Source organism: Xyrauchen texanus, chromosome 15 (assembly GCF_025860055.1).
Source record: "Xyrauchen texanus isolate HMW12.3.18 chromosome 15, RBS_HiC_50CHRs, whole genome shotgun sequence".
Lineage (NCBI taxonomy): Eukaryota > Metazoa > Chordata > Actinopteri > Cypriniformes > Catostomidae > Xyrauchen > Xyrauchen texanus.
The window spans coordinates 29,558,530-29,570,441 of NC_068290.1; the positions used below are offsets into that span (position 1 = coordinate 29,558,530).

General features: G+C 39.7%; 1 protein-coding gene across 2 annotated transcripts in view; it reads right to left on the reverse strand.

Annotated features, from left to right (window-relative positions):
• Positions 1-8,145, reverse strand: part of LOC127655629 (beta-chimaerin-like) — a 78,474-nt gene extending 70,329 nt beyond the window's left edge. The window contains exon 1 of one of the 2 annotated variants that reach the window (XM_052143528.1): positions 7,604-8,145. In XM_052143528.1, the coding sequence (XP_051999488.1) occupies positions 7,604-7,655 (52 nt within the window). In that variant the 5' untranslated portion in view covers positions 7,656-8,145. The remainder of the gene's footprint in view (positions 1-7,603) is intronic. The other variant, XM_052143529.1, reaches the window with a different exon arrangement.
• Positions 8,146-11,912: the final 3,767 nt, after the last annotated feature.

An 11,912-nucleotide genomic window follows, 5' to 3' on the forward strand; every position in this document is an offset into this window, starting at 1 on the left:
CTCGCTCTCGCAGTCCCTTGATGGAATACGTCCCGGTGACGTGACGGTGGCACAGACTAAAGTCAGACAAGGTTTCTAACCGACATGCACTGCTTCAAGTCAGGCGCTAATTGGTTTGCGCAGCGCTGCATGAAGTCGAACACAACTATTATTTTGGCAGAAGGTTTTATTTTGATGAAACACTGAAGGAAGACATTGTAATAGCAGAGAAATGCTCTCATCCACTCTTCTGTCCACAAAACCTGGTGCTATGAGGTTATTATGATTTGGATAACTTAAAGAGGCCAAGCATTATTGGAAATACACAAATGTGCAATTAGAGTATCTAGAGCACTGTAAATAAAACACACTCACACATTAGCCTCAAGCATTATTTGTGTATGTGTAATACACTACAAAGAAAAGAGCTGTGCACATACAGTAAGGGCAGCGAACAGCACACCGCGTGCAGACTGTTTATTTATTTAATTAAACCGTAGCCCTTGCGCTTTGATCCGATTTTATTTTTATGAAATGCTCAGCCCTATCTCACAACACTAGTGTTGAACAAATCCCCACAGACATGTTCACACAACAGACACAGACACAACATCAAGTGAAAGGCTTCCCAGAAGAGTGCAAGCTGTTACGAAGGACCAATTCCTTATTAATGTCAATGGTTTTGAAATAAATTCTCTACAAACACATATGGGTGTGGTGTTCAGGTGTTCACATACTAAATTGGCCATATAGTGCATGTGCACACACAGTTAGAAACCCCTCACTTCAGACAAGCAAAGGAAACACACATTAACTTACATGTGCACATGTACAGTACACACGCGCGCACACACACACACGCACGCGCGCACCCACGCGCACACACCGGTAGAAGGGAGATCCATTGTTTGGTAATGTGATTCCAGGACATGGTGATTGATTACCATGGGGATGTCCTCCAAGGTTATAAATAATAAATGTGGAGACAAAGGATGTGGCAAGCTTTAAACTCATTCCCTCCTCTGGTTCACTCCATCCACCAGTAAAACTGCAGGCTTAAACAAGCCTCTTATTTTACTCAGACTCACTGACTGTGAAAATGTAGCAGGATTTACACAATGACCATGGAAACTATTAAAACTGACCACTAATAAAAAGACCATATTGCTGTGGCTTCTGTCAGAAATTAAACCCTTTAAAAACAAGATTATAATAATGAGCAGTTTTTCCAGAGAGGGCAAAGGGGCGAGCAAATCATTTTTGGGTGCAGTTAAGTGGTGTGCATGCTTCATTTAGCAGTTCTGTCATCACAGGCCGAGGACCCATTCAATATTTCTCCTCTTTATTCATGCTTTTTCAAGCTATGTGCAACAGCTTAGAAAAGATCTCAGAAGACTAAGGTTCTTTTACATGATATGATACAATTACCCAGGCAATCTTCAGCCCACGAGTGACTATGATTGGAAAAGCAAGTCAAGTCAAGTGGTTTTTATTGTCGTTCAACCATATACAGTTAGTACAGTAAACAGTGAAACGAGACAACGTTCCTCCAGGACCATGGTGCTACATAGAACAACATAGGACAAACACAGAACCACATGAGACTACACAGACTAAATAACATACCTACATAAAGCGCACGTGCAACCGTGTGCAAAAAGTAAGGGACAGTACAATAAATTACTAAAAATTAACAGGACGGCACAGTGAGAGACAGCGCAGTGCCGACCAGTACACAGTAGTGCAAAAAGATGACAGTTTCTAAAAATGCCAAATGTAAACATAACATACTATGAGATAGAACACTATGCACATAGCAGTTATTGAGGTAGCAGTCAGGTATAAAGTGACAATAATTAAAGTGCAACTCAGAACACCTGTGTGTGTGTCAGTCCAGTCTCTGAGTATTGAGGAGTCTGATGGCTTGAGGGAAGAAGCTGTTACACAGACTGGCCGTGAGGGCCCGAATGCTTTGGTACCACTTGCGAGATGGCAGGAGGGTGAAGAGTTTGTGTGAGGGGTGTGTGGGGTCATCCTCAATGCTGTTTGCATTGCGGATGCAGTGTTTTTTGTATATGTCTTTGATGGAGGGAAGAGAGACCCCGATGATCTTCTCAGCTGTCCTCACTATCCTCTGCAGGGCTTTGCGTCCGAAACGGTGCAAGTCCCAAACCAGGCAGTGATGCGGCTGCTCAGGATGCTCTCAATAGTCCCTCTATAGAATGTAGTGAGTATGGGGGGTGGGACATGAGCTTTTCTCAGTCTTCGAAGTAAGTAGAGATGCTGATGGGCTTTCTTGGTAATAGAGCTGGTGTTGAGGGACCAGGTGAGGTTCTCCGCCAGGTGAACACCAAGGAATTTGGTGCTCTTGACGATGTCCACAGAGGAGCCGTCGATCTTCAGCGGAGAGCGGTCACTCTGTGCTCTCCTAAAGTCGACAACCATCTCTTTTGTTTTGTCCACATTCAGGGACAGGTTGTTGGCTCTACACCAGTCCGTTAGCTGCTGCACCTCCTCTCTGTATGCTGACTAGTCATTCTTGCTGATGAGACCCACCACGGTCGTGTCATCGGTGAACTTGACGATGTAGTTTGAGCTGTTAAATGCTGCACAGTCGTGAGTCAGCAGAGTGAACAGCAGTAGACAGAGCACACAGCCCTGGGGGCCCCAGTGCTCAGTGTGGTGGCGGTGGAGATGCTGTTCCCGATCCGGACTGACTGAGGTAAGGAAGTCCAGGATCCAGTTGCAGAGGGAGGTGTCCAGGCCCAGCAGGTTCAGCTTTCCAATCAGGTGCTGAGGAATGATTGTATTGAATGCTGAGCTGAAGTCTTTGAACAGCATTCGAACATATGAGTCCTTTTTATCTAGGTGGGTGAGGGCCAGATGGAGGGTGGTGGCGATGGCGTCATCTGTTGAACGGTTTGGACGATACGCGAACTGCAGTGGGTCTAGTGAGGGTGGCAGCTGACCCTTAATGTGCCTCATGACGAGCCTCTCAAAGCACTTCATGAACATGAAGTCAACATGACATCCAAATTGACTATTTATGCTACTTTCAGTGGAACTCTGAAAGCATGTTTAAAATATACTATAAAACTATTTATCATCTTTTACAATAAATTATTTTTATGACTCAACATACAATACTGTTCTGAAATACTCACCCATTGACTGAAAAAAGACAACACGGTAACAGGCACACAAAACTTTCCTCAAGTAAACTAGATTTCATGACGGTTTAGTGTATAATACAGTTCAATTACTCACTCAAAAAAAATCTATGTAGTAATACAGAAAACACTTTATTTTCTGTATAGTCACACAGTACAGAAGCGCTGAAAATTCAAAGTCACGCAGCAGCTCTGCTTACCCCTAGTACACACATATTATGTGAAGTAATCTTTGGATACTTTGGTGGTTTTATGTAATTTCTGATAATGGAATTGTAAAATTAGCGCAATCCTCTGAGTAGCAGGCTAGCAGCTACAAGTTTGTTTATACATGGCAGCTGCCGACTCTTTGCACTTCTCAATGCTTTGTGCATCATATGTGTTTTTGACCAATCACAGGCTGCAATAACTCCCGCAGTCACTTTTCACCCAAAAAGTACCTACCTCGGAGTAGGAGCTGAAAATACATATCTCTAAATGGCTTAGAGGAACTATAGTTCCTCAAGTGCGAAAGGGACAAAAAGTATCTAAAACGGGCTTTAGTTCCTGCAGTGTTAAAGGGCCTTAAGTCAGGCAGAAGTTCCAGAACGGCTAACATCGCTAACAGTACTTTTAAGAGCGCCAAGCTTTAGCCACTATGCCACACCAACCCTTCAATATAGAACGCCACAAAACCGTGAAATCCCCCATCATTTCAACCTTATCATTTTTTAAACATTCACAAGCTTGCAGCCCTAAGTTTCAGTTACTGTTTTCCTTCAGGAAAACATCAAAGCTTAGACTGGCCTTTGATGTCAGTAGAGCTGAGCAGCATCCACCCACCAGTCCGCCCTGCACTTGTTTGCAGCCCCGTCATTGGCTAATATAAAGCAGAACATGTGCGCATGTTTGCATTCTCTGCCAGTTACTTGCACAAAGACTAGATGAAACAAATTTCTGCCAAAAAGCGTTCGTCTAAAATAATGATACTCTTGTGACAGATTTAGCGAGCCTGGCAGAGGCGTGGTGTTCAGCATCCGATGATTACACCAGGGGCACGGAGCTAATGACAGCTCTCTGTATGGCAGGCTTAAAAGAATACCCGTCTCCTTCAAGCCTTGTGGCTGCAGTGCATTTCTGATACTTCAGCAACAAGCATGTGAGATAATCTATTTGGGAATGGATGGTGACCACAGGGCTGCATTTGCTTGGCTTGATCATCCCCTCCTGGCCCTCAATAGTCCAATAGCTTGGCCTGGAGCATGAAATGTGGTACTTTGTGTGTGCGTACGTGTGCAAAGAGCTGCAGCAAGCATAAAGTTAATCATACACACAGCAAATCCCATCTGAGCAGAGGCCAGTGTGTGCAAACATTTCTCACTCAACATGACCTCACAACAGTTTTTCATTTGTCAAATTCTGTTTTGCTCTCTCAGATGGTCATTATTCAGCTTTAAAGTAATAATATGATAAATGGAATGGATTAAATATAAAATGACTACTGTATTAAAGGGATAGTCCACCCCAAAATTTGCACTTTTCCACCAAAATTGCGATGGTTCTCAAACCGAGCACAGGCAATGGTTCACGGCCAGGGCAATCGTAAACCGGCCGAGCATTTCCACTGACATGAGAGCCAAACAGTGACGTAACATGTTACATGTCTACGTGGTAGTTTTGACTACCTCAAACATAAACACAGCGTCACAGTGTTTGTGTAGCCTAAAGTTTCAACTCCTGTTTTTTTATGACATATTTAAACATACAGAGAAATACAATTACTCAACAAGATCGCCAGATATCATACTATACCCAAGACAACAGGTAATGCAATTACATTATTATTTATAAACTTTTTAAAGTGGTTTATCTTGCAAAGTACTATAAAGTGTAACAGTGGAATCGTTATTAACATTGGTGTTGCAGATTGTTATATTTAGATTTTTGCCATAGGATTTAATATTATGTTTATGTCTTGATTGAGAATCCCACCGGTTTACATAAAAGATAACAGCGATCTGAGTGTGTAACTGCGATCTGAGTGAGAAACTGAACAAAACAATGCACAATATAAGATGAAGTGTGTTAGGAAAGCTAACAAAGTTGGCAAACATAATTAATTACAGAGATCAGCTGCAGATTACACTGGCGATTATGTGCTCATCTCAAGCGAGATGGACTGAACTGAATGCTCCATTTTTTAACTGACTAGTCGGTGTTCAAGCACAGAGTCCAAGACATTGTTGCTCCCTCCACTGCCGGTTTTGCTTGGGTCTCTTATGCTCCCTGTACTCTCTTTAAATTTTATGATTTGGTCAATCGTCTACCATTTCTCCTTGTAGATTTTTTCCTTTGCGACCTCTCTGCTTGCAAAATGGTCTTCTATAGAGATCCAAGATAAAATAGAGTACTCGTTTCCTCTGCATTTCCTGAATGCTTTTGTTATCTGACATATTTTTTTTTTATTATTATTATTGTTTCTACTGTTGTTGTTTGGTTAACTACCTGGTGAGGAAAAATAATCATGGCCTCCACCCCTGACGCAATTTGTTCCTGTGTAGAGACCAGTAAGATTTTTGGGCCGGTGCGGCATTTACATCAGTGGAAACGCGCGGAACAGTTCGAGAATTTGCAACGGCCCACACCTGAACCATGTGGGTGGAAAAGGGCTCCAAAATTGTCATAATTTACTCACACTCAGATTGTTCCAACCTGAATGATTTTCCTGCCTCTGTGGAACACAAAAGAATATGCCAAACGATAACCTCAGTCACCATTCCCACAAAAAAGATGCATTGATTCCTAAAAACTTTGGAACCAGTTTGGAACGACATAAGGGTTTGTAAATAATTACATATTTTCATTTTTGGCTCAACTATCTCTTTAGAAATGGTTCTACTACACACACCCATTCAGTGAATTGCTTGTTATTCAAGCGTGCTCTCCTTTGAGACAGGTACTGTCCCTCAAATCATACATGTCCCCCCTCTGTTCTCACAAAGGCAATGCCAGGCAGAGCTGTGTGTCCAGAACAGGGTGTAAACAGGCCTTTCTTTGTGGAAGCAGATTTGAGTGCTTGTCCAACCAGGCCTTATCTCTCTTCACATTTGTGCTCAGTGTATTTAAACACCTGCACAGCCTCTCTCACTTATCATACCACCAGCCAGCCTGACGCTTTACATTTATTCTGTCTTTATCTAGTTTCTTTTCAACTAATGTGTAGGCGCATTTCTAATCCAACCACACAGAATGTGAATATGTAATACAATACACATGCAATACACGTGTGTGTGTGTGTGTGTGTGTGTGTGTGTGTGTGTGTGTGTGTCTGTTAGAGAGGTACAGTGAGGCAGTTCCTATATGAAAATGGACAGGTAATTAGGGGTACAGGTAAATATATTTATAAAAAACCATATGACTCCTAGCTAGAAAGATGACAGACTATTTGAAAAGCTAATTTTCAACACCAGTGATTTCTAGTGTATAATAAGATAAGGATAATAGAAAATTACTCAAGTGAATCAAACTGTGAGGCACCACTTTTAAGGTAATAAGGTTTCATCACACACCCATGGAAATCTTGCATGACTCCCTTAAATGCAAAAAAATAAATAAAAATGTCATAGAAATTTGCTTAGGATTTAAGATATATTCCCATCATAACCTAGATCCCTTGAGACTATGGCGTCAAATGCATTTGTATGTGTCACAACTAGTTTTTTGGTTCCCATGTCACAACATGTTGAAATGGACATAGCTTTCTTTTTAACATTTAAAGCTTTTAATGTACAAAAAAATAAATAAATACTTTAAGTAGAAATTAACATAAACTAAGATTAATAAATGCTGTAAAAATGTTTCCCATACTTAGTTAACTATTGCGTTATCTAATATTAACAAATACAACCTTATTTTGAAGTGATACCAATTTACAAAGTGAAAGCAAATTAATGGCACAGTACAAGGAAAGGAAATATTCAGTACATGTAGTAATTTTTTAAGATTTTAAATGAGGCTCAGACTATTGCTTGGTATTACAATTAAGATCTGTGCATGAACTCTTAGTAAGAATTGTACCTCCCACTGTATTGTAGCAAACAATTAAGGTGATCAAACCAAAGGTGGCTCTGTGTGCATGTTAGCATATACAGTTTTCATATATTCATATTGAGGTGGCCTTTAGAACTCATAATCTGTGAGTGTGACGTTACAGCAGTGCTCTGCAACCATGCGTTGGTCATGCTGCTATTGCATGAATTCATAAGTAAGTCTAATTCATGCTGAATGAAGGAAACAGATTTTGGGAAAGACACACCTCTTCACCATGTTCTATCTTGTCTGAATTCATTACATCCAAAACCACAGAAATGTAACTAAAATGTAATTTAGCTATCCATTCACGCAATTAGAATTACAAAAGGCAATTAATATTCCCAAATTAATTTTGCAAGCTTTAATTTTGGTTCACAACTCACCCGAGGAAACAGAGGAGGAACCTGACAGACTGGAGTTACTGGACGCTGCCATCACGTCTAATTCACTGAATATCCTCGCTTACTGACGTCTGTTAGGGCTTGACAGTTCTTCCATCACAGTCTGTGTCCTCTAAGCTAACGCATTGTCTTCAGCTGTGAAGAGTTCCTATTGAAGAGCCGATAATATCCAACTGTGAGTGTGTGATCAAACAGGAGTCGCGAGCGCTGCCGCATTTACAGTCGCGTGTGTGGGAGCAGATGAACCATATGGTGAAACTAGTTGATACAACCTTCAAATATGCGTACACAAAATACAAGAACTTATCTACTCTTCGCCGTGATAAAACGCGAAATGCGAAAAAACTTCCCGGCTGTTCATTGTGCTGGCAGTGCAGTGGGTTTCGCCATATTTAGTGACTAGGATTTTGCTGTATCGTTTCCATGTGCCACTTTAAGGCTCGTAATAAACACTCTCTGTGTACGGGTGAATCCGCCTTCTTAAAGTGGAAGAGACGTGCGCACGAACATTCCTCCTGTCTACCTGACAATGTTATGCACATGTGTGGTGCGACCATAATAATGTTGTAGGATACAACGGGGCAAAGGTCTTCGCGGGGTAAAAGGCTCCTTTGTTTTTTTTGATCCCAAAACACATTAAAAAATCATCAAAAACAACCTCCTAAACACCCTTCTAGTGTTAGACCATGAGATCATTGAGTGTAATGTCTAAAGGTTGATTTTGAGGCAAAATTAGGTAATATTTAATTTGTATTTTTATATTGCCTATTTATTCAGCTAATGTATATCCTGGAAATGATCACATTTATTTTAGACAAAATACTTATTTGTCATTTTCAATTTTGTTCAATGTGATTATATAAAAACGATAGCAATAACTGTTGAATAAGTGAAAGGATAGCATTTGGGGTAAAAAAAAAAAAAAAAAAATAATGATTTTATTCAAAACAACTTTCTGTTGTTATATCTTTTCACTCCAATTATGTTGTTTCATTAATATTCAGTGAAAATACTTCCTGAAGGTGGGCCTGTACTATGGGATGAATATAGTATAAAAATTATTTACAAATGCGTAAACATTTATCTATCAATTCAATAAATGTCATACATGCATCTTACTATCCACACAGGAATGCCTTTCAACTTGAGTCTGTGAAATTCCAAATTAAATTAATGTGCGATTTGTACAAATAGAGACATGTTTGTGAATACAAATGTTTGCATAAATGTTTGCATTTGTGAATACAAATGTTTGCATAAATGTAACACAATTTGCATGTCTAACCAAAATAAGATGTTCCAAATTAAACACAAAATGGCCTTGTGAAGCATTGAACTTGATTTGTGTATCAAGTGACACGTGTGCATTCATTAACATGATTTTTGTGTCTATTCTGTTTTATCTATTTGAATTTGAGACTTTTGTTTCGCTGTTTTTATCATGGCCAGCCCACACACAAACAACTACCAATGAATAAGTCCTAAATTCATTCATAATCGTGGGCAAATCTACCCATCAATTTGGGAAAACTTCACAAATGTGAATTATTAGCCTTAAAAAAAATGTGTCTGTATAATTTATTATTAAATGAATGTGCAGCTATTTGTACAAATAGAGACATATTTATGAATATAAATGTTCCCTTTTGTACAAATAAATTACAGTTTATGGATGCAACCAAATGAAGGTGTTCCAAATGAAACACAAAATGGTCTTGTGAAGTATTGAATGTGCATTTGTGGATCAAGTGACAGGGATGCATTCATTGATGTCTTTTTGTGTGTTTTGTGTTTCATTCATTTGAATTTTGAGACTTCCTTTCTTCTGGGTTTGCCTTGCACAATTCACATGTAACTTTGTGTAAAAAAAGCAACTACCACTTGACGGCAGTCTCATTTTACAGATGTACTCAAAATTCAAATGAATGAAACTAGACGGTGGGCCGAGGGCCCGTATCTGCTTTACTTTTCGAAATGGATGATCCCCATGGAGGGAGAACCTGAATTTGTAAAGTTGGGACGGTTGTTTTATTCTCAACGATATGAAAAGTGTTGCCACTCCCATTTATTGCACATTTTCCCTCGAAATCATAATGCACGACCGTAAATATGCAGGCAAACGTGGTTGCCTACTATATCAGTCGAGCCAATAGCGTGGCAAGATACTGACATAGGATTATTATTAACCAATCAGATATAGCTTATTTAGAACAGCTGTTACACGGATGATTCAGCTGTCAGACACGAGCAGCATCTGCGGCAGCAGCACAGTGACTATCGCCAAGGACATTGTTTTTGTGATTGTAAGCATTCATTTAATTAGAATATGATATCTATAAAAAAAAATTGTTTAGTACACTGTGTTGTTCAAACGTATGTAAGCGTCTCGTTAATGTCGTTTTAAGTAGGGTAGTTTCAGCTGGCTAACTAGCAGTAGCTAGCATGTCTAACATTAGGTCACAGCTCTGAACCAAAACTACGACATTACTATTAGATTAATGCATCCTTCATTTTAATTCTAAAATCTAAACCAAGCTAATCTCCTGCATACGATGCAAGAGAGATCATGTATGTATATATATATATATATATATATATATATATATATATATATATATATATATATATATATATATATATGAGATTAGCTTGGTTTAGATTTTGGAATTAAAATGAATGTAAGCGTGTCGTTTTAAGTAGGGTAGTTTCAGCTGGCTAACTAGCAGTAGCTAGCATCATGCGATTACATATTTGATTTGGTGTAAAGTTTAAATACTTAATTCTAACGGTAACACTTCGTCCAACTCACATAGGCTCCACTGTATGTCCGCGGATAATTACCTCTGACTGTTTTGCAAACGTTCGCCAAAAACTCAAGGTAAACATGAACCTCTTGATGGTTAAGACATATTTAATTATCAGTTACATCTGACATAACATTAAAGGGTCAGCAAGAAGCCAATATTATAACCGGAGAGCTAAGAGCTCAAGAAGAACGGCATGTAATAGAAATAAGATTATACAAATCAAAGAACATAGGCTATCAAACAGAGCAGAGTTATAATGTACATAAACATCGTACAGATTTACTTCAGCAGGAGTAGCCACACACACACACACACACACACACACACACACACACACACACACACACACACACACCTCCCCACATGTGTATTTACAAAACCACATGTGCCCTAGTCATCTTCAAGTGACTTATTGTCACAGTTTACACACTGACAGAGGTTTGTACATGGCAGCTCATGCAGTTTACATGTGCACCTACCCTTAACACAATTTGTTTTTTTACATGAGCAGTGCACAAGTTCCAGTATGGCCTCTGGAGCTGGCGGAAGTGTCATCCAGTCCACTCCATAGAAATCTCCTACCATCTTCCAGCCATGATTTACAGGAGGAGGAATGTCTGGCATGCACTCAAGACTCCTCCTGTGTACTGCAGCCTGATAGCTTGCCCGCTGGACCTTCATTTGCAGTTTCTTCAACTAATACTGCCTTCTCTCTTCTCCTTTGTGCTCGTTCTATCTTCGTGATATTTGTGAAATGGCTGTAGCACTCCCTGTGGTAGCCAATGTTAGCTGGTTTGACTAACTGGTTTGTAGGTTCCTGGCTTTGGCTTTGTAACTTGTATGCCTGTACTGCCTCTTCTGCTATAAGACTTTCTCTGCATTCAAGGTCTTTCCACAGAAACACCGATTTAATAAATTTCTCCCAACTTATGTCTGTGAAGGGAATGGTGGGTCCATTTCCCTCACATATATGCATGCAGCACTTCATGTTTTTGCCATTTCTTCCACAGTAAAAATGTGCGGGGAAAAGAGTATTGTCTGGCTCGTTTTTATCATAGACATAATAAATACATAGACGCCAAATTGCCCGCTGGAGTGTACATCAAAGGTGCCGCCACATTGTGGAGGGCAACATTCCCATAACTTTCATACCGGGAATTGAGAAAAATGTGTTTCGTGTGCTGCTTGGGGCTGTACAAATCGCCACACAATTGAAAACAGGTCTCGAGGAATTACCTTTCACAAGCAAGACTGAACATTTGTTTCTGGTTGTATTTGGCCATTATATAATTAGTAAATAATTAGAAATTTCAAAATACTACTGTTATTGTGTCACGAAATGTAGTTTTAATAGTTTTTCAGTTGACAATGTAGTTGTCTAAAGCTCAAATCTATGGTTTATTCATAAAGATGGAGCCTATTTAAAATTTTGATCTGACGTTTTCGGAGTGAGAGATCCAGGCGCTCATGTACCCCACCTGGAA